The 24,150-nt window shown below is 29.4% G+C and overlaps 3 protein-coding genes and 1 long non-coding RNA gene across 5 annotated transcripts in view; 1 reads left to right on the top strand and 3 right to left on the bottom strand.

The window, feature by feature from the left end:
- The window catches only part of LOC107063672 (kismet), a 29,573-nt gene extending 17,192 nt beyond the window's left edge, over positions 1-12,381 (bottom strand). The window contains 4 exon segments of the mRNA XM_089173025.1: positions 45-392; positions 394-446; positions 564-4,307; positions 12,239-12,381. Of these exon segments, the coding sequence (XP_089029151.1) occupies positions 45-392; positions 394-446; positions 564-4,202 (4,040 nt within the window). The 5' untranslated portion in view covers positions 4,203-4,307; positions 12,239-12,381.
- A 256-nt stretch (positions 12,382-12,637) lies between these two features.
- LOC149032477 (uncharacterized) lies at positions 12,638-13,388 on the top strand. Its single transcript, XR_016176731.1, has 2 exons — positions 12,638-12,773; positions 12,916-13,388. It is a non-coding gene; the product is annotated as an uncharacterized LOC149032477 (long non-coding RNA).
- A 597-nt stretch (positions 13,389-13,985) lies between these two features.
- Hip1 (Huntingtin interacting protein 1) lies at positions 13,986-20,078 on the bottom strand. Of its 2 annotated transcripts, none has more exons than XM_089173027.1 (20): positions 20,026-20,078; positions 19,532-19,621; positions 18,943-18,972; positions 18,798-18,812; positions 18,529-18,592; positions 18,083-18,440; positions 17,937-17,998; positions 17,551-17,825; positions 17,259-17,455; positions 17,022-17,160; positions 16,847-16,934; positions 16,680-16,768; positions 16,390-16,593; positions 16,095-16,275; positions 15,721-16,008; positions 15,338-15,579; positions 15,087-15,239; positions 14,899-14,999; positions 14,599-14,828; positions 13,986-14,485 (listed from the first exon to the last, which is right to left on the bottom strand). In XM_089173027.1, the coding sequence occupies exons 2-20, from the start codon at positions 19,610-19,612 to the stop codon at positions 14,316-14,318; spliced, it is 2,967 nt and encodes a 988-aa protein (XP_089029153.1). In that variant the 5' UTR covers positions 19,613-19,621; positions 20,026-20,078; the 3' UTR covers positions 13,986-14,315. The 2 variants fall into 2 exon arrangements, with proteins under 2 accessions (XP_089029153.1, XP_089029152.1); XM_089173026.1 differs by lacking the exon at positions 20,026-20,078 and adding an exon at positions 19,798-19,993.
- Positions 20,079-20,481: 403 nt separating this feature from the next.
- Positions 20,482-22,857, bottom strand: LOC107063660 (odorant receptor 9a). The gene is made up of 6 exons (XM_015315593.2): positions 22,601-22,857; positions 21,403-21,528; positions 21,239-21,329; positions 21,029-21,165; positions 20,821-20,953; positions 20,482-20,712 (listed from the first exon to the last, which is right to left on the bottom strand). The coding sequence occupies exons 1-6, from the start codon at positions 22,855-22,857 to the stop codon at positions 20,659-20,661; spliced, it is 798 nt and encodes a 265-aa protein (XP_015171079.2). The 3' UTR covers positions 20,482-20,658.
- Between the last annotated feature and the right edge of the window lie 1,293 nt (positions 22,858-24,150).

The following is a 24,150-nucleotide window of genomic DNA, read 5'->3' as shown; positions in this document are numbered from 1 at the left end:
AATAAAATATTAAATAAATATTCATAATAAGAAAAATTACTAACTTTCTATTACGTTTTGTTGAGTCTTTATCTTTATTTCTTTTTCTAGCACCTTTAGGAGACTTAGCTTCTTTAGGTGGTTTTGGTTCCTTTTTAACCTTAGCCTCCTTAGGTTCTTTCGGTTCTTTTGGCTTACGTGGTTTACGCGGAATGCGTGATTTTCTACCCTTATTCCAATCTTCCTCCATATCACCAGACGATGGTTTCATATCTTCAGAATCAGCAGCACTGTCAACGATATTACTACTGTCTCCAGGTGTTACTTGATTATCTGATAGAGGTTGTTCAGGTTGAACAAGCGCCTGTGTACTTGCTGGAGGAGCAGCAGCTTCTTTATCTGCTTTTTTCTGTTCTTTTAGCCCTTGATGTACCTTTACCACGGCCACGACCAGTAGTACTTGATACCTATAATTTTAAATGATCAGTTATTATTATTATTATTATTTGTATATATATATCAATATTTATACCATAAGTAAGCAATAACTTTATGAAAATAAAATTACAACTTAAATATTTTACCTGTGGGCTATCAACAACAGCTGCTGTGAACATAGGAGTTTGCAAAATGCATTGTGTTCCACCATTGCACTGATCATTTGTTTCGTGTTGCTGTAAAGCTTGTAATTTTTCTTGCAAGGACACTATTTTTTCTTGATTTTCTGGAGCTGGTGGCATACAGTACAGTTCCTGTAATTGCTGTTGCAAAGCAGCTCTTTCTTGATGATGAGTTACTGGAGCACAAGATGTATTGAATGGAGTAGAACCGACAGATGTAGGATTTGTATTAGATGAAACACCATACATATTTGGTACAGTATTACCAGTGATTACATCATTACCGGAATGATATTGCTGTCCTGATGCTACCATCACGTCATTTGTGTACATAGTATTAGTTTTTGGAATATTCGTATATTCATTGAAATTCGATTGTACTGGAAGTGGAGTTTGAGAATTTGACACAGGAGCTGTAGGTTGATGAGGTGTCATTACTATTCCACTAGTTTGGCTAACAGCAGGTACTTGTTGAGCAGTAGTTAAATGCGTAGGTGGAACTTGATTGGTTTGAGATTGTATTTGTGGAGAAGAATTTTGTATTGGAGATTGCAGCTGAGCCTGAAGAGGAATTTGATTTGGTATCATTGGGGTACTTTGGGAGATCATACCAACTTGTTGATTCATAATTGATTGAGGTTGTTGTCCTTGTGCTTGAGCTACACAAACTGGAATTTGCTGAGGTGGTTGTCCCATTTGTGATTGTGGTTGTTGTGTCGACTGAATTTGAGATTGAGGTTGTTGTATTGGTTGAATTTGAGATTGTTGAGGTTGTTGAGCTTGACTTATTACAGGTTGCTGAGGTTGTGCTACTTGAGATTGTTGTTGAGTTGGGCCAAGAGTTTGCAATGATTGTGATGGCTGCTGAGGTGGTATTGGCGTTGTTTGAGTAATTGGTGTTTGCTGCGTTTGTCCTAACTGAGGCTGCTGTATTTGCCCTGGTTGCATTGATGGATTTTGTGATGAAACCATTGGAGATTGGTTTATTATTGGAATTTGCTGTACTTGTTGAGGACAAGTAAGAGTTGGTTGCTGCACTTGTTGTGGTAATACTGGTGGCTGTTGTGTTTGAGATTGAGGTTGAGATTGGGATTGGGGTTGGGGTTGAGATTGAGGTTGAGATTGAGGTTGAGACTGAACTGGAGGTTGAGGTTGAGACTGAACTGGAGGTTGAGGTTGAGACTGAACTGGAGGTTGAGGTTGAGACTGAACTTGAGGTTGAGGTTGAGACTGAACTTGAGGTTGAGGTTGAGACTGAACTTGAGGTTGAGGTTGAGACTGAACTTGAGGTTGAGGTTGAGACTGAACTTGAGGCTGAATTTGAGACTGAACTTGAGGTTGAGGTTGAGGTTGGGACTGAGGTTGAGGTTGAGGCTGAGGCTGAGGTTGAGATTGAGGTTGAGATTGAGGTTGAAGTTGAGATTGTTGTTGTGGTTGTTGTTGTTGTTGCTGTTGTGGCTGTTGCGTTTGATTTATTACAGGCTGATGTGGATGGGATATCGTATTTCCCATGGTTGTTTGATGATGTTGAACAGAAGCAATTTCCATAGTCTGATCATGCTGTTTTGTATCACATGTAACTTCATTTTCCATATTAGTAACAGTAGTAGAGAGTATTCCTGTGACAGATTGTTGCTGCTGCATCGAAGATACATTTCCGCAATCTACATTTCCACTTGTACTAGATGCTGCAGAAGATTGTACTGCTTCCATATGCACATGTGTCGACGATGCAGAAGTATGATCTAAATTAGTATTACTTTGTGAAGTAGTTTGCACTGAGTTTTCACTGCCAGAACTAAGCATATCTGACTTCTGATTTTGGGTAGACTGATCTATAGATTCAGAGCCTTGTGTTGATTGTTCTGTAGAATTTTGTACATTTTCTGTAGAATCTCTTACTGATGTTTCTGCTCCACTATGAATAGCTTCTGTTCCAGATACTGGAAATAATGGAGCACTAGATTCTGATACTACAGGAGGTTGATTTTCAACTATATTTCTATCATCACTGACAGCCAAATTTGGCCTAACCTGTGACTGCTGTTGTGGATGTGACCACTGTGCAGACATTGGCATTCTAGGTCCAGAAATTTGTGGTATAGAATTTTGTGCAGTTGATTGTTGTAAAACATTTGGTGCTTGGGACAATGGCGGTCGTGTTTGAAATTGATTATAATCTTGAGCAGGTACATTTGGATTAGATACAGCAACACCTGGTATTACCATTTGCTCAAGCGCTTGTAAAGTAGTTTGTTGAGATGATGGATTCATCTGCATTGAAGAAGGTGGACATGGAGAAACTGACATTGAATTAGGCTGATTTGATTGTTGATGAGGAAGTTGTACATGAGGATGAGGAGATAATGTACTTGGCTTAGCAGGAGACATAATTGGTCTTGGAGACATTTGCTGTTGTACAGCAGGTGGTCTCGGAGACATCTGAGGTCTTGGAGACATTTGTGGTGACAATTGTGGAAAAGCAGCACGATATTGAGGACTGGTGGCATGTTTATTAGTATTAAATTGTGCCGCAGGACCAGAATGCTGTGGTTGATTAAACATGGATGTTGTATGATGTGGATATTGAGAATCCATTGGCTGTTGTTGCGTATTAGAATGCTGCGAATGTTGTGAATATTGCTGGGGATGCGAAGGATGTGTCTGATGAGGTGGATGAGGTGGATGATGATGAGGCATTCTTTGTGGAGGTTGCTGCGATTGCTGTTGCTGTTGATGCATGGCTGATGTAAAACCAGGATACCCTGATGAAGTTTGATACATCGCAACAGAATTTCCTTGTTGATAATGTTGTTGCTGTTGCCCAACAATATGTTGGTAGACACTGCCTGTTCCACCACTTTGCATTACTTGATGAGTTGCTACTCCCATATTTCCTATCATTCCTTGTTGTGTACTAAAGTGCTGCTGCTGCTGTTGTTGTTGCTGCTGTTGCTGCTGCTGTTGTTGTAATTTCTGATTCATTACACCAGCTTGATCTTGCTGATGTGAATACTGTGGTGGCATATGCTGCCGATAAGTAGCAGGTTGCTGTGCCATCTGATTATAATGCCTTTGCATTTGAGGATAAGCACTACTACTACTTGGCCAACCCTGCATATTAGGGTCTATATTCATATTAGGTCTAGCCATTGAATGTTGCTGTTCCATAGAATACATATTATCATTATAACTAGGATATTGGCCACCACTACCAGGGTGAGGCCCCCTATGTTGAGGTGCCATACTACGAGCTTGATTTTGAAAAGCTCCTGGCACCATAGCACGTTGTGGCGTTCCACTATCGAACGTTCCTAGATTTTGGTTAAACATACTGCGCTGAGATGGATTTTGTAACTGATTAGAATTTCCAAATTCAGATCCACCGAATGAAGTCAATTTTTGAAGAGGCGATTCTTGTGAAATATAAGATTGGCTAATGTAACTCCCTCCTCCATTAGTGCCAGGGTTTGGACCATCTCTTGATACTACCACGGAATTACTTGTACTCGCAGGGTCAAAATGATCGTTCCCCCCAAGATCAGGAAGAGTATCGAGCATTGAGCCACTGACATCTTCACCAAACAGGTCGTACGAGTCCATGTCTACGCAGCAGGACTCTTCGCCTCCATTTCAGGCTTAAGAGAGTATTGAGCAATCTCTTTTAAAGCTATTAACGTACCCATTTTTGTATCTCTGTTTTGCACTCTGAAACATACGCAAAATAAGTTATGCAGTTTATGTTAGTAGAATCTTCGTATTAAAATTCATCCACAATATTTCCTTTTTGTTAACAATAACTGTTTATACCATAATATTTTATAAACTATCCTGAGCATTAACAGTTGTATATTACTCACGCCAAAGGGGAAAAGCTATACGCTTATGGCTTGATTTCTCATAATCGTTATAGCCTTTCCCCTGTGGAATGAATATAATGCAAAAATTCTTTTGTGTTACCTATTAAAATATAATGTCTTATAAACATGATAGTATTGAAACCACTGATTTACAATAATGTACAAAACTCTGATGTTGAGTATATTATATCTCTTTTTATTAAATAGATTAATGCTAACTTAACTTTGCATTAAAATAACATTTGTATATATTTAATATTATTGGTGTTATTTCTTTCTTAACATTTATATATATATATATATATATATATATATATATATATATATATGTGTGCACTTAGTATGCATAATTTAGTAAAACTCAAAATGTACCATATAGTTAAAAATAAACTCGTTCAAAAATACATAAAGAAAACAATATTTTATCTATATATGAATATGTATAAAAACATATGAGTACAAATGAATTTCTTCTTAATTTCCTTACGCATTATTTATTTGAAATTTCATGTAAAAACTAATTAAAATATGAAAAATAAAGACTACAATTAAAATTATATACAATAATATGATTATTAATAATTTACTTTAAGTAAATAATTGTATATATATTTCTTTTACCAAAATGAACTAATACAAAGTACTAAATAAATATTTAGTACCAAAAAACTAATTGAATATTAAATGAAGAAATTCATAACAGTTTGTATTTACAATAATTTATAATTATCGAGTTTACAGAGATTTTATTTGCAATAATGCATAAAAGGTAAAAATATTAAACAACCTAACCTAAAAGTAACAATTACGCGTACGCTTGTACATAACAGTGATACTATAAACTCATGTTACTTCTTATTGTTGTGTTATTGTAATCATTATTGTAATAAAATATTCTGCAATTATTTTTTGTCTTTTATTGTACAATTACTCACTATAATTTTAACTGAATTCGATTTTGTCGATGAGAACAATTAACTTTAATATAATTAAATAAGGCCTAAAAAGGAAATATATATATATACATATATATATATATATATATAAATATGAATAAATAACTGTATTTGTATATACTTTGTACTTCCGTAACCAATCTTCTTCGAAAACGGAAAGAAACCGGAAGACGCGTGAACAATCGAAGGGAGGGAAAGGAGGTATCAAGAGAAAAAAAGAAACGTTGCTTTTTTTCGAACACACGTATCATCTCGTGTGAGTATAGTATCGGTTTCATTGAATTGTTTCAGATATTTTTTCGAAAATTAATACAAAAACGGTGATAGCGTAAAAAAAAATGCGATATTGTACGAACCTGATAATAGGCCAATAGATCCAAAATAATATTGATGAAAAGGTAGTCGTTTAGGTGGTCGAACGAATGAAATCATATACTTTGTGAGCGGCAATAAGGGTAAAGAAGAAGAACAAGAAGAGGGGAAGGAGAGGGAGGGGAAAGAAGAGAAAATATTACGAGAGAGCGTAAGAAGAAAGTAATCGTCGTAGCCTTTAAGTATGATGGTCGTATAAACAAATCCTCCGGTATTATTACTGCATTTCGAAGTCTTGAGGTTAGAGAACTCGAATAATACGCAATATAGGAACATTTTAATCATTAAAAAGAATCGACACAAGTTCTTCAGAAAAAAAACATCGGAATGTCGGAAAGTACGCCATTATCGCGTGTGAGATTTCCGTTTGGACTTCCGAAAGAGAGAAAGAGAGAGGGAGGGAAGGGGGAAGAGAGAAAGAAAGGGAAAGAGCAAGAAGCGAGAAAATTCGTAGCGGTCAACGCGACGCTCAATATTCTAACACACCAAAGCGTCACTTCACTGTGCACAAACGTTCTCTTCCTCCTCGGCGCGTATGTACTACTGTTCGTAAGAGTAAGATCTTTTTCCGCAGAAAGAACGAAAGAAAGAGAAAGAAAAAAGACGTCGGAACGACACTAACGTATTTTTTCTGTATCGCGAGAGGACGGAATTGTTCATAAACGTTTTCCTTCTAATCGAAAAACCACCCTCGTTTGAACGCGCGTTCACACAATTTTTACTGGCAGTGTCCGTGGCGGTGGCTGTGGCTGCGGATGCGGAACAGTACGAAACGTCGCGAGACGCAAGCGTGTCCGTAGACCCGAATCATTCTACACGTCTCTCTTTCCTCTCCTCTTTGCTTTCTCTCTTTCTCTCTTTCTCTATCTCTCTTTTTCTCTTTCTCGTTCGTTTGCGCTCCCCTCTCCTTCCCTGCCCGGCACGTTACGCTAGCAGCCAAGGGCTACTCTCTCCCCCACCTTTCACTCTCGTATTCTCCTCCCCACCCTGCCGCAAACCATTCTTTCTCTTTCTCTCTCTAAACCCTACCTTTATGTTGTGCCCTACCCTACACTCTATCCTCTATCCTATCTTGTTCGTGTCGATGGAGGTCGCCACACACACCGGTCACTACGTCGTCGTAACTTCCGTACGATCTCCGCAAATCCGTATACATCTTTTTGCGCACGCATACTACATTCGTTTCTATTTCCACAATTCACCACCTGGTGGCGCCCTTATCGCCCGCTGCTAACCTAAAGTATACGTATATCAATGTCCATACACATTTCAATGGATTGCGATGCGATAAATGAATGTTGCTGGGAATTAAATATTAACTGAAAAAACGGTTCTTTTTAGCTTCTTTTTCTTGTTCTTTTTCTCTTTTTTTATAGTATTAACTATTTATTTGTTTACTTACTTTCTTTTCGAACGAACGAACGAACGAGCGAACGAGCGAAAAAGATGTATAACATTAGTCTGCTTTACGTGGGAACCGCAATGCCAAGCTACCGAACCCGTTTATAGTTTTTTCGTTCATTAGTTGATCGATTATAAGCTACTAGCGCTCTCTGTCTTTCATTCTAGTCAGATATATAAAAGTACAACCGTTTATAATTGATCGAACCGAAAATTCGGTCATCTAAAGTAACATTTTTTAAAATTAAATTCATAGCGAAAAAACGTACATATTTATATAAATTTTTTTTTTTATTTTTTTTTTAAATTAAAGCTATTTCAACTTAATGGGAATTTCTTTAATTCTTTATTAATTTCAAAGATCTTATATGTAGTTTCTTTCATATCTCTCTCTTTCAATCTTAAAATTACCAGATATAAACAATATTAATTACAATTTCTTGCTATAAAAAAATCTTCGAAATTTGATGGTAACACAAAAAATATGATTATAGTAGACTAATAATTATCTTGTTTTATTGAAAAACTAATTTCAACATCCTATACTTGGAAAATTCAAAAGAAAAAACAAATAAGGATTAAGTTATACTTTGATTTGTTTGTTCTTTATCTATCTCAATATTTATTCTTTTTAATTTTTTTTCTAACACGTAAATACGTAAATATATTAACATTTGAAACGTTTGACGCGCTTACAGAACTCGTGTGAAAACATCTTTGCATATTCGAATCTAACTTCGCTATAAATTAAAATTAACAATTATATCTACAGGATCGTAGCAGATAGATTGAAAAATATTGAATCTAACATAGAAACAACTTTGTTTTCAGTCTAGCTTACTTTTATTTTTTAATAATCTTAAAACTTTTAGAAAAGTCAAAAATTTTTAACCCACCCTTATATAAATAAAAAAATGTATATACATTTAAAAAAATGTAACACTAACCGAACATTATTATATTTGCAATATGCCAATTTATTTTCCACGAAAGATTACCCATGGCTGACCGCATCTACTAAAATCTTATTGGTGTACCGTAAATGTTGCGTTCACACAAGATGCGGTGCACGGTCACTTGATCTTTTGTCGGCAAGCTATCCAACAAAGCAATACGTATATACATACGGATATACTAACAAAAGACCGGAGTTGTTTCACCTCGGACCAATATGAACGCGGTTTAACTTCAAACCATTCGCGATTGCGATGGCATACTTCTTAATCGTTAAGTTTCTTTCCACGTATTAGTCTTACGTACAAAATCAATTTTAATACGTTGCACTATTATTTTTTCAAGTATATCACATATTTTCTTGCTTTATTCGGATTAATCTTTCATAGAATTATCTTCGAATAATTAACAAACTATATAAAACGACACAACCAAATGGACGACGACACTAACTGTAAATAATAATAATAATAATAGCATCATTTAATTTGAATTAATATAATCAATAAAATAGACAATTTAAAATTCTTAGGCAATACTTTTTCTTTAATAACGTAACTAATATATCCTTGATGAGTGTATATACGTATATGTATAATTAGGTGTAACAATTAATTCGATGCCTTGATATTAAACTCATTGCATCAAAATCGCTATCTTTTTATCGTTAAGAAATTCGATAATTACCTGAAACGTATACCAAAGTTGTCGAAAATAACGGAAACTATTTTGAAGAAGAACAGATGTATAATTACTTTATATAAATAAATACTAAATTTGTTAAAAGGCATCGAATTAATTGCTACACTTAATATATATAATTTCTTAATAATCGTTCAAAAAAATCGTTGATCAATATTAAGAATTTTAAATAAAAATATAAAATCATTAAATATATAAATATATATAAATTTGTATTAGTCCTGAATTAATAGTAAGAAATACATCGAAAAATGAAAATACTATAGAATAATAATACAAGGAGAATGAATCAAAAGAAACTTGAAGACGCGGATAGTCGAAATAGGAAAAAAAAAGAACGAAGGAAAATAAAAAAGAAGAAGGAAGGTAAGAAAGTAAGAGACTCGCAAGTAAGAGAAGAGAATGAGCGGTGAAAATTCGAAGGGAGAAAAATTGAAAGGAGGTTAGGGTGAACGAATGAGAGGTAAGAGGCAAATGGAAGGGGAAGGCGGGAGATCGCTGACCTGAAGGTTGCGCATTCTAGCGGGAATATTACGAATTTCAACGAACGAAAATACGGTAAAAAAGATATATATATATATATACATCTACATATATATATATCTACTATAAATCTATATATCTATATATATGTACAGCATATAGATAATATCTTATACACTAGGTAAAGTAGATTCATAACAATAGAATCAAGAAAAGGAAAGATCGAGAAAAGGAAGTACAAAATGAAGGAGACGCGTCGATACGTATACGTATACGAATACATGCACATAAACATGCCGTAGACGATATACGATCACCTGCATTATATTGCTCTTTAGAATATAGACATAAAAATGTATACGAGATAATCCTCTAAGAATTACGATATTGTTAAAATCATGTAACTAATGAGACCTATAATGTCTGATAATTACATTTTATATACATACACATATATGGATAAATGTAACGATTCGTCGATATTAAAATATTCTTAAAAGGCATTTATTCATTTTCTTCGACTCTCATATAGAAAATCGCATGCTTCATAAAAATGACGTAAGAATGGAAAGTTCGTTCGCCAAATTAAAATGTGTGTATCTCGTCAGCAATTTATACGCTACACATACTCTGTTATAATAATAAAAAAGATATGCAAAATTCGAAACTTTTGACATCCTATTGTATATTTTTTTATTATTACATATAATATTACTTTTAATTCTTTTTTTTGTGCGATTCTTACAGAATAAATGAAATAATAATAATGAATGTGCATAATAATATAAAAAAAAAGAAAAAAGAATGAGTTCAATAAGTGTATTAAACGCACTTCTTAAATATAAATAAATAAAAATAGATAAAATCGAAAAGTAAATTCTATATACATACATAGCAACCAGTCGAATAGAAAAAAAAAAGTTTTGACAAAAACGACAGAGCGAATAATAGGGGGGAAGGGTATGTTTAGGAGAAAAAGAGGGAGAAGTAGGGAGAGGTAAGAAGAGAAAGAGAAATAGAGAGAGATAGAGAAAAAGAGGGAGAGGGAAACAATGCCGTTAAGATGCTCGGGAAAAACTATAAAGGGAGAAAGTACGACATGGCTGAACGAACAAAGATTGGAAAACAGACTACATAGGGGAAGAAAACTTACTAACGCATATAGATCGTAGTTTAGACATAGAAAAAAAATTAAATGAGTATAACAAATAAATTAAATAAGTACAATAACAAACGTGGTTGATTAATATTTTGAACTTATGTGAATTGCTAATAATCATTTCAAACAAAGAAAGATAATTATTATATTAACTTACTATGTTACTACATACTTTTTATGCTATTAATTTATTTAACTGCATATAGTAGTATCTATTTTACATATTAACTGCATATAGTAGTATTTAGTATAGTAATAGTAGTGTAGTAATGATAGTAGTAGTAATGTAGTTGGTGTAGTAGTAGTAGTAGTAGTAATGTAGTTGGTGTAGTAGTAGTAGTAGTAGTAGTAGTAATAATAGTAGTAGTAGTAATAGTAGTAGTAGTAGTAGTAGTAGTAGTAGTAGTAATAGTAGTAGTAATAGTAATAGTAGTAGTAGTAGTAGTAGTAGTAGTAGTAGTAGTAGTAGTGTAGTAATGTAGTAGTGTAGTAACGTTAAGGAAGGTTATATATGCACACAGTATCACATAGTAAGTTAATAATAAAATTAAATATATGAACTTAATGAGTTCAATAAATAAAATATGTAAAAAAAAGTAGAAAGAGATTTACTTATTATTTATCTAATTATTACATATTAAGTGTTATAATCGAACTAAGATTAAAGCAATTATAAATCTACATAATTTGGTCTTAACGTCTTTGTAGAATGATTATAATATACATATTTATCACCATTAGCATTTTGAATCAGAACTACAATGTTTAAGAATAAAACTACTTACCTTGTTTGCTATTATTAAACCAATAGCAGCATTTCTATTTGTATGCTCACTTATAATACCTGTAAATGTAGACTAAAATGATTTATTCACTATATGATCATTTAAAATATGGGAAAATTATTTATATAATTTATAATAAACAATAATGAATAGCATGGCATTATATATTGTATATTAATATAGTAAATTTTTCTATACATATCTATTTTTTAAATGTATATTGTACATGTATGTATAGATGCTTTTTGTCAATTCAATAATAGATAATGTATATATATGAAATTTGTTTTACGTCAGCCAGAAAATATTATACAAATATAGATCAAGGAAAGATTAACTTGACATAATGATTAATGATTGATGACATGTAAAGAATTGTTTTATGAACTTTTCTATGTGATTACACTTTGTAATAACTACCATAAAAAGATGACGATAAAAATGTCTCTAAAGTCATATTTATTTTAATAAAATAATATAATTTAGATAATATAATTATTAATATAACTACAATACATATACCATGTTTTAGAATAGAAAATAATGAAAACTTTATACACGATATAAAACGGGAACAATAATAGATTACAATGTTCATACTACATGAACAATTTTAACTTTTAGTAATAAATAAAACAAAAATTAAAATTCGGCGTGTATAATTAATATTTAAAATTAGAAACTAAATGAAGTAAATAAAAGATGCTTTACCTTTATTTTTTAATAATCTTGATAAAGGTTAGAAAGATTCAAAAAACTAAATGTTGAGGAAGCGCATTGATATATATATATATAAGCATGTATATGAAATCATTTATCTGATGCCGGAAAATGAGATTGTATGAAACCCGGAATATATAACTTTCAATATTGAATAATAGTATAATTTTCATGGATCATGAATTTTCGATTACAATGTTATCAATATACAGCTGATTTGTCATCAATGAAAATTATTAAAACTTACAGTTTACTAGGCGCTGATCCCATTTTCTTGCACATTCCATGTAAAATAGTCGTCGAAAAATTCACTTAATCGTTATCTCGGTGTCCATTTTGTTTGGTTAATTACCGAAGAGGCGTCAGTGCTGCCGTGGGTTACGTTGACACAACACGACTGTCTGTCGCTGACTGGGACACGGCTCATCCAGTAATTTAATATATTTAATGTATATATATTTCCAACAAAATTCACATCTAAAGTTTTTTATGTTCTTTTTTAATATTTCACAAAGTTCTTATTTATATTAATAATATATTAAATGTTTTTATAAGAGTATGTAGTTCTTTTCATGTTTAAAAAAAGCGTTAATACACAGGCGGCGTTCCTTCTAAAAAGTACTCCTCCTTTTACGAAAGAGATATACACAAACATTAGAGAAGAATTCGAGTTTACCGTTGCATTGACTGACAGGTGGCGCTATCGTCGCAGTAGAACTCAAGAAAGAAACTATATGATAATTGAGTCAAAAAAGAAACATATTACAAAATAATAAAAACATGTAAATACAATATAATAAATAAATATATTTCATTTAAAAAATTGTATTAAATTTTTATATTCTATTATTTTTATATTTTTCGTAAATCAACAAATCTAATCAAATTGGAAATATATTACTAAATATTGAATTTACTTTTCAGTTATTACACTCGACCAATCATAGAGAAGTATTGCAAGTCCAATAATACCTATGGGCAGAGAAGCGATCTTGTCGAATTACTGCGAATAAAATAAAGTTATCGATTAAACGAAATGTGGTCAAGCTACTTATACTTTAGTTTAAGAAATTATTACAATAAAGTCAAATAAACCAGATAGTCAAACGATATAGCATATAATAATTATAATTAGGAGATTAAAACTATCTTGTTGTGATTTTGATTTCCAAGGCTTCATAAAATTTAAATCCGCCGTAAATAACCACAATATCTGATAATTTTGGTTCTCAAGAAAGATTTCGTTTAAATACCGTTTATATTTTTTTGTAACATTACTTATAACAACTCATGTTAATGTATTTCGTCAGAAACAATTACTTATTATTCTCAACTGAGAATTGATTGTATATTCCTCTATTGATAAAAAAATAAACAAATAAATAAACAACAAAATACTGGTCTCTGCAAGAATACATATGATCCTATAAATGAGTCATCAGTAAAGGTCAATCTAGGAGGTTCTATACCCTTTCCATACGCCAAATAGGAATGAGATTTTAATTGAAATATAATGTCAATTAAAACGAATCCGCAATCCACGATGACAAATGCACATAATTGCATTAGAGAAATGGAATATCCAGTCGAGTTCACTCATTATAAATTCGGTGGAGGTGATGGTACATTAATGTTGATGAGATAGTTGTACCGATGATCTTGAATTTATACGTATCATTTGTTTTTCTTTTGTCACCATTTGTTTGTACTTTTATTTATATGCATTTAGTACACAAGATAACAATTTTTGTCATTATTATTATTTTTATTATTATTAATTATTTAGATTTCGTTTCGATCAAACTAAATATTGATATAACTTCAAAATTGTACATTTCTACTTTTAATACATTATTTGTGCAATAGCACAACTTGAGAAATTTAATAAATTTATTTTCTTAGTTTACTATTATACTCCATATTTTAAATACACACATACATGTATTACATAGAATATAATCTTAAATATATTTACATAAAAGATAAAAAGGATGTAGCAATATATTATTATTTATTTAATAAAAGAATATTAACTTCAATACAAGTCAGACTTCTTCATTAAACGTGTAAAGTGCAACTAACGAAATTGGTGCAAAACAATGTTTCAAATGTATACGCAGTTAAAAACCTGATACTGTCAGTTTCTGATCTAACAGTATTTAATTAAACCATGTATACACATTAATGTTATGAAAATATTATAAATACATATAAATTTATTAAGAAAAAAGAGAAAAAATTTATGACATTTTGGATTAACAAATTAATGGAAATATTAAAGCGCTCATATGTTGATCACACGCACATCACATATTAGATATAAATTAACCACCCAATTGGTCATCACTATCCAATTGATAATGGTGACGTCTTAAGGCTGCAAACCGTAACCTTTCGGTTTCTAATGTTTGTTCCAATTCCAAAATACGTACTTGTGCTTCCATTTCTAGTCTTTTTGCTTGATGCAATGTTAATTTAGATATATCTAAATCTTCTATAAAATTTCAAATGTTATAGTCAAATCCATACAAAAAAAATATATGTATCGAATTATTATAAGAGAGTACATTTTTGCATAAAACATTTTGTTGAATTCATTTCTCTTACCTGTTTCCTCCACAAGTTGGCTACAACTTTTTGCTGTTGCAACAACACTAGCCGTAGCTTGTGTGACTTCTCTGGACGCTTCAGAAAGTGCAGCTAAATTATTACTATTTCTATTAGCTTTGACTCTACTCGCAACTACAAGTTGTGCCGTGGATGCAGCAATACCTTGCGAAGCGACCATTAATTGTTCGAACTTTCCAGAACCAGCTACAACTTTATCAGCTGCTTCTCTGTCAAACAAGTACACAAAAATATAAATTATTCTAATAATTAAATAATCTCTATATTGTTAATACCTACAATAAGAAATTGGCTCCCATGGCAATAGCTTTTGCAGCAGAGATAAGACCCTCAGACCATTGATGATTTCGTTTGTAAAATTCTGTAGCAGAAGCTGTACCCTATATGAAGTAAATATTAATATAATATGATTATTAATAAATAAAAATGATAAATCAATGCATTCGTAAAATATGATCTGTACTAACCTTTCCTTGACTCACGATTTCATGTTGTAATAAACTGGACTTTTTAACTAATATTCTTATACATTTCATTAAATCTGTACAAGAGTCTAAAATCTTTCCATTTACTTCTAATTTTATACCTGAATCTGCTGCACGGGATCTATCCAGCATATCCTAATATATAGATTGATTGAGAAAATTATATGATTTTGTTGATGGAAGGTAATTTATTAATGTGTACGAAAGAAAAAAAAGAACTATTAGTTTCTTACTTGCATTCTGTTAGCAGCTTCTTCTATAGCTTTATCCATACTAGAAAGTTCATTTTCTACTAATTCACCAATAGCTTCAACATTTCCTTTAGCATTAGATAATTTTTCACTCATAGTTGAGATTTTTTTCAATTGATTTTTAACATTGATTATTTGCTCTTTAGTCATTGGTGATTTTTCTTTGATATATGTTAGCATCATTAAACCTTGTGATCCTAATTGTTTACATTCATCTACTAAACCTTGAAAAATATTTTATTTATTATAACGAATTATCGAATAATATAGAAATATTTTTTTTATTTATCCACCAGAAAAAATGTTGTATCGATTAATATAAATATATTGAATTAATAATTTTAATTTGATGCAGAAAGACTTACTATCACCAAAGACAATATCTGTTGCTGTGTTTGAAGTAGATTTGGCATGTATCAAGTATAATGCAAGCATATAAGCAGCATAAGTTGTACTGCGAATTAACATTTTTCCCTTTGTAGCATCACTTACATAACTGTTGTATGATGCATCTAAAGCATCCAGCGAATCCAATGTTGGATTAACTAATTCTCTGAGGTAATCTGGTGTACAAGTTACAGCTGTTATTGCTGGATTGTCAATCGTATGCATTGCATGCTGCAAGATAGACTCTGCTCCGCATATACAGCTCACTAAAAAATATATATATCGATTTGTTAATTTTTATAAAATATATTTGTTATAATATTATTTTTATGAAAATATACGAAAAACTCACAAACTATTTCAAATAGAGTAGTATCAGCATCTATTTTCATTTGGTTACGCCATCGTTCAGTTTCGGATTCTAAATTCATTATTTTTTGGTCTAACTCTTCTTTTTGTGCTAACAAATCGTGAAGACTACCTTCAACTGCTGCCTTTTCAGATGCGATAAAATCTATCTTTGCTGTTAAAGCCTGAAATACCATTTTAAAGGTATAATTTTATTTATTTGCTATATTAACTCATCCATTGTAAGGACAATAATAATATTTAAGATAAATAAAAAATATTAATAGTCTTATACTAACCAAATTTTGAGTTTTAGCAGCATCAAATTCTTTTCTTACATCATCTAAATCTGCTCTCGCTTGAGCAACTCTTTGTGCTTCTTGTTCAGCAGTAGCTTGTCCTTGTATTAATTCCTGTAAACGTTGTTCTGCTTCAACAGCTCTGCGCTCCGATTGCTCCTGTTGTATTTTTACTCCACCCAATTGTTTATCTACATCAGCTTTCTTTTTAAGCACAATATATTTAGTTAACAAAAATAAAAGCAAAGAAATGAAACACAAAATATTTCAAATCACATTTGTATGCATACCTTTCTAATTAAATCAATGTGCTCTTCTCTTAGTTTTGAATATATATCTTTAAGTTTGTGAAACTTCTCTTCGACTATTCTATTTTTTTCTATAATAATAATAAAAAAAAACAATAATAATAATAAAATGTTATGTTCGTAAATACAAATACTGTTTTCTAATATACCTTTAACCTCCTGGAGTTGAACAAACATATCTTCCTTTTGTTTAGTTATTTCTTGACTTGTTTGCTTTTCATGTACAATTTCATTTCCCTAAAGTAGAAAATAATATATAATCAGAGTTGTATAATTTTAATCTATATTATCTTTAATGTGTATAAAATTATGACAAAATTTTACTTTGGTACTAAGAGCAGATTCCAAATCTAAAATACGATTTCGAAGTTCTCCAACAATGCGTTGATGATCTGTAAGCAATTTATGTAGTTCTTGTCTTTGTCGTCCATTTTCTTGATGTAAATGTTTAATAAGATTATCTCTGTAATAATTTTAATCATATGACTATGTGAAAGTAATTTTTAAGTAACTTTATAAATAATTCATTTGTAAGTATAAATGATTATCAAAGATAATCACCTTTCTGTTAATGCATCGGGTGAAATAGATCCATTCCGAGAAGAATCCAATTGATCACCTGGTAATGAACTTGTATCTGATGTATCAATAAGACTATCAACTACGGTTTCATTATCCAATGATTCCTCCGGAGGTAGTACAACAATTGGTGTAACATATGTTCTTAATTCAGCTTGTATTAGGAAATTTGGTGGATTCTGTGATTAGAAGAATATAATATTTTTATTATAACTGTCATTGTGTGTGTGTGTGTGTAGTTATTATTTAATAATAAATTAATAAAACAAATTACCTCTGGTAAGGATGGTATTGTTATTAAATGTTTAAAATACTGCATATGCTTAATAGTATTATAAAAACCTTTCAGTTCTTGAAACTGTTTTGAAAATCTATCGCGATGACCTGTTAACGTATCCGCAGGCAGTGCACCGTGAAGTTTGAATAAAATTTTAACACAATAATCATACAATTTAGATGCATCTTGAATGCACGGAATTAATGGTGCAAGTCGACATTGTCCACATGGTGTCATTGAATTTGAACGTGACATATCCAATGATCCAAATACTGTAATTTATTAATGTAAGTAAAATTTTCATTATTTTTATATTTATTATTATTATTATTATTATTATTATTATTATTATTATTATTTTCAAATATTAGTCAAAAAAATACCTGTATGTTGTAAACTCAAAATATCATCCATATAATCAAACATTTCCACTGACATTTGAAAACTAAAGAAAGAAAAGAGAAAGAATAATATATAAATGATGTATAGATTTAGAAAATATTGTTTATATTATAGAAAAAAAACTTACTAAATATTTATATCATTTTCGCCAATTGCTTCGAGTTCTTCGGCAGTAACCTGAAGATTTCCAGGTATACGTGGATTGCGTTTATGGAAATCTAACTTTGTAATTAATAATCGTATATACAATTGAATAAGACGGCCATAACCTTCCCGAAGATGTTGCCATAGTTTTCCAATATCTTCCAATTTACCATAATATCTTTGGGAATCGCTGATTACTTTTGGATGGCCCTCTCGTAATACTTTGTGTAAAACATGGCAAAATTTCCACGCAACGATTTGATGTTCAAATAAAGGTTGCCGTAGTATAAACGTCCAAAATATAGAACCACTTTTATCTTGATATGTGCTGATAATAGCATCTATTATTTAATAAGGATCATTCTATATATATATATATTATATTAAAAGTTAATATACTTCTTAGTATCGTATTAAATAAAAGGATACTGCGTACATGCTTTTCTTTAACAGGAGTTTCAGTTGGATTCACTGCTTTTCCAATACTAATGATCTGTAAATAAATATTATTATTTATAATAATACAAACAATATGAACTTAATTAATCTCATTATAAATATACTACAATACAAATGTAAATCAGTAGAAAGAAATATTTTATATATATTTATATGTATTATACTAAGCTTTACATATATGTTCTATTTATTTATATAATTAAACTATTTTTTTACTAAACGCATATGTGTTTACTTACCAGTTGATGCAGTTGCTTATCAGTTAGTGGTAATACAGGTGGCATATTAATATAGCAAAATGATTATAACAAGAAATTATAGCAAATATAATAGCATAATAATCAACACATATAACAGATCATCATTTATTGACTTATCGCTCACCCAAAATACAATATGTGGTTGGATCAAATGCTGCAATAACTGTACACATTATCTGCAAAACTATATGTAAAAAAAGAATAAGTTTTTTGTTTAATATAGAAAAAAATTAGTATATATGATATATAAAATAAAAATATTCTGAGCAATACAAGTTTTATTATAATATCTGTCATATTATGAAACACAATATATTGAAAAGACAAAATATTCAGAGTTTTGATTATTAAGAATAAACATTTCTATCCTATGAATATGATATAATAATTAGTATTTAATATGAATATATTAAAATATATCAAACATAAATAAAAAATATATTAAAGTCACATAAAATTGAAGAATTAGATTTGATAAAAATTTTATAAGAAATGGGAAACCGTGTTGATAACAATTACTTATCGAAGAACGAATTACTAAAGACATTGATAAATGTAGATAAATTTCTATCATATTATCAATTTACAGATTTATATATGAAAACGTGTTTGTGTGAAATATTGTAGAAAGAAGATAAAGGAGACAAAATATAAACACAAGAATCAAATAATAACATTTAAAATTAAGATATAATAATAATGAAAACACATACCTGTAATTTGCCGATGTTTTTACGTTCTAAATACAAATTAGTTTTTCTTTGTTGTAATACTCGTAAGGACAATGAAGCCATGCTAAAATTCTAATAGAAAAAGCACGATTGATATTTTATCGATATATTTATATACTATATGTGTATATGTAGATAAAATGCAACGATATTTAAACTTTATAACAAGTATGACTACTATCCTATACTGTAAATATTATCATATCTAATTTTTGTCAGTTCAATTTATAGATGATTAAAAGACGAACCTATTTAATAGCGTTCATTTTCGAAAACACCATTTATATATTATGACATTGACAAAATCTTAACTTTATTACACGTTTATATTGTATATCGATACATATATATATATATATATATATATATATACATATACATATACATATATATATATATATTTTATCAATGAGTGAAAGTGAAAAAAAAATTACAATCCTAAGCAGTAAATAAACGACGATATCAACGTGACCCACCCTGATGTATGCCGAAGATATTGGTGCAGAACAAAAATTAACCTTCAATGATACACCAATGAAAATGATTGCATGTTGTCCGAGTCTTGCCTTTTCTATCTATTCATATGTATATGTCATTCATGAGTAACCAATCAGAATTTAGGTTGCTTTTTTACAAGAACGTTTCTGATTGGTGTGTGGTAAGTTTTCAACCAATACCACATAAGATATACTTTAACAATTGAGATTGTTATTTAGAATTAAAATCAAATTCTTTTAATAAATATGTATAATTATTTTTAATATATATTAAACATAACACATTATTCTAATTACTCTATAAAATTGATTTAATGAGATTAAATTGATAAAATGATATATATTTGATTTACGTATTTTTTTTACATCTCTATTATCATTGGTTATTTTACTATTACATTTGTTCATTTGAAATATTTAAAAATGTGCGCGATGTATAAAAACCTGATAAAGTACTTAATTCATACATTGAAAATATTCAGTGTTATATTATATAATATATAGCTGTAAAAAATAAAATATACTTATTTCTATTGTTATTTGGAAAGCAATATCATTCCAATGAGAATTTTTGTATTAACGATAGTGATGAAGTTACCCATCAATATTAGATTATTTTTTCAATGAAGCAAGTACTGTAAAATATGATATAGATGCTCGGAGTACCTTGAAATTGAAATGCTAATACTTCATATTTTATTTTCATAATTTATATACATATTAATATATTTATAATAGAAAGTATCTATTATAAAAATTAAAATATATACTTACGTTTTTAAATTTTTCGATCGATAATACCAAAACTTTTCCACCTGTTAATTTGCAAGGTTTTGAACTTCTCAGTATAATCATCGATAACAATTTTCTTGATTTTGGTGGTACGTCGTACCATTCTCCAAAATAACTAGGAAACATTACATAAATAGAAACACAAAAATTAAAATCATAAGCATATTTTTAAAAATAATTCTTCTCTTACGCAGAATTAGTTAAAAGAACACTGTGATCAATTAATTTTTGTCCTGGAATATTTACGAAGTACAAATGAAGTGTCTGACCTATGCAGAAAAAACCTAATCTAATGACTTCGTCCGGTTCTCCTAATTTCATAACAGTCTGAAAATTTAATAATTATAAACAGATTTTAGTATAAAATATTAGCATTAATATAACTTTAAAAATATAGTACCTGTACTCCAGTAATACTCATTAATAGCATATTAATGAAAATTTCAAAGAATATTTGAAAACTATAAGCAGATTCAAGAAGATCTGTAAATCTAATATATAATTATACAATTACTTCATAATTATATTTATAATTAAAAATAACGAATTTTCGTTTGTACTTACTGTAATATTTTTTGATGTTGTTTCATACAATTAATGATGTGACAATGAATATTATCATTGATTGAAATATTTTTATTACTTTCGTTATCCTTTTTAACATATTTCTTAAGATTTTGTAATCGGTACCTAAAATAAATATAAGATAATATATATATTCTTATATTATCATATAAAGCATATATATATATTTGGGTGGGTCAAAAAAATGACTTTTTTTTTTTCAAGTGCCACGGAAAAATGGGTTGCTAGACACCTTAAAACAATTCTCACCAAATATGAGCTCTTAATTTTAATAGGAAGATCCTCCGCATCGCAGTTTTTTATTTTTTTTCAGTCTAATAGATTAAAATTCATACCTCATCATTAATTGATTGTACAGAAAAATGTTCTAGAAGAATTTTGTAGGTAATTTAATGCTCTACAAAAAAGGTATCTTATATTTTTTCCGTAAACCTCATCATTTCAATGATATTGAAGATTTAAATTTGATGATTTTTAGACAAATTTCATTTTTGTTTATGAATTTTATAACTCGACAATAAATGACTATTATAAAATGCGCAATACAAATTTTTGTAGAAAATTAACTGCTCTATAAAAATGGTGTATTATGTTTTGGCGATTAAATTAAGCGTTCACAAGATATTCAGAGACAAAAATCAGTACACATGAAAGTTTGATGATGAATATCTTTTGAACGCTTAATTTAATCGCCAGAACATAAGACATCATTTTTATAGAGCAGTTAATTTCCTATAAAAATTTGTATTGCGCATTTTATAATAGTCATTTATTGTCGAGTTATAAAATTCATAAACAAAAATGAAATTTGTCTTAAAATAATCAAACTTAAATCTTCAATATCATTCAAATGGTGAGGTTTACGGAAAAAATATAAGATACCTTTTTTATAGAGCATTAAATTTCCTACAAAATTCGTCTAGAACATTTTTCTGTACAATCAATTAATGATGAGGTATGAATTTTAATCTATTAGACTGAAAAAAAAATAAAAAACTGTGATGCGGAGGATCTTCCTATTAAAATTAAGAGCTCATATTTGGTGAGAATTGTTTTAAGGTGTCTAGCAACCCATTTTTCCGTGGCACTTGAAAAAAAAAAAGTCATTTTTTTGACCCACCCTAATATATATATAAATATAAATATTTATACCTTTACTATTATAATAATTACATACCCAATAACGTTAAAGACTGCAACAGCGTGTTGCACATAACGTACGATTAATGTATCAGTCGCTATCAAAATTGAGATACTTGCAACGGAAACGGCATATCCGTGCATCAGAATATACCAAAAATATTTTTTTTCGTCGACATTATATTCTGTATAAAATATGAATTTTATCGGACGTGTTTCGTTCAGAGGAATAATTATGTCAAGAATTTTAGGTGTTAATGGTAATACTATATATGTTAATGCTACGAAATACATAGAAACTGTAATAAAACAAAAAATAATTAATAAAATATATAAAAAATAACAAATCAGCTTTATTATACTTAATTATATATGAGTATAAAAATATTAGATATTTTCTCATCGTATTTTTATAAAAGAAAATAAAAACTAACGTATACCTGTATATGCAATAGTCATCTTTTTACCTTCTTCAATATATTTTTTAAAAATAACAGCGTCATTTTCTTTGATCAAACATTGGAATTCCATTTGCGCTTGTTTCAAAAGTTCTCTCATCTATTAAACAAAAATATTAATTATTAAACTAAATATCTAAAGTAATTTACAATAAAGTTTTTACCTTGTGGATATTAATTTTACAATTAAATCCTTTGCATATAATCATTGATTCAGTTAAAAGAGGAGTCAAACATTCAATCGTAGTGTCTATATTGTCCAAAACATCCCATAATTTGAATATCTATTTGTATTTATATAGTAGTATATATATGTAGAAGAACGTATATATTCATATTTATTTATATATATATATATACACAATTAATTAGATATTTTATAATAAAAGTAATAATAGTAATAATATAAATAATTAATTAAAAGTAATAATATAAATAATTAATTATGATACCTGTGGTATAGCAAGGGAGAGTATTAAAATAGTTAAGAAAGTATGTATAGTAATTCGTTGAATGAAAGGTTGATATGGCCAAAGACCAATGCAACATAATAAAAATTTATTAATTTTATATAAAGGATCGTCGAATAAATCCATTTTATTAACTTTGACGACACAAACAATTTAAAAATATTTTATAATTTTTATTGATTGTGTATAAAATATTGGTAAGAACGTACTAATTTACTGTCAAACTTATTACTGAATCGTAAGTTCTATCGTTTTCACGGAGAAATGTAATTTTCGAATATAGATCGACAAATATCATAGTAATTACAAAGTAATAAGAGGCAAGACTATATATTATACTATTTATTTTGCAATTAGTCGCGAAAGTTGTTTATATAAAGTTTTATTAACTTTGTTAAAATTATTACTTATCCTTTTTAAGGTTGGTCTCACCTCCTTCTTTCATTTTTTCCATATCATAGACATTACTTTTATGTATGAGATAAAAATTGATCATAAATATTATTAATTATTGTTTTATAAACACGAAAAAATGTGAAATAATAATTCTTTTTTCTTTTCTTTTTTAGATATATAAAAGATTTCTGGAAGACATATTATTTTTAAATTATTAATAGAATTAAATAAATAAACACATAGAAAACCAGGAAATATTATAA

Source organism: Polistes dominula, unplaced genomic scaffold (genome assembly GCF_049000335.1).
Source record: "Polistes dominula isolate Pdom_NZ unplaced genomic scaffold, Pdom_raw_medaka contig_22, whole genome shotgun sequence".
Taxonomy (NCBI): Eukaryota; Metazoa; Arthropoda; class Insecta; order Hymenoptera; family Vespidae; genus Polistes; species Polistes dominula.
Note: the sequence above shows the minus strand (reverse complement) of the source record. Positions and strands in the feature narration are given on the sequence as shown.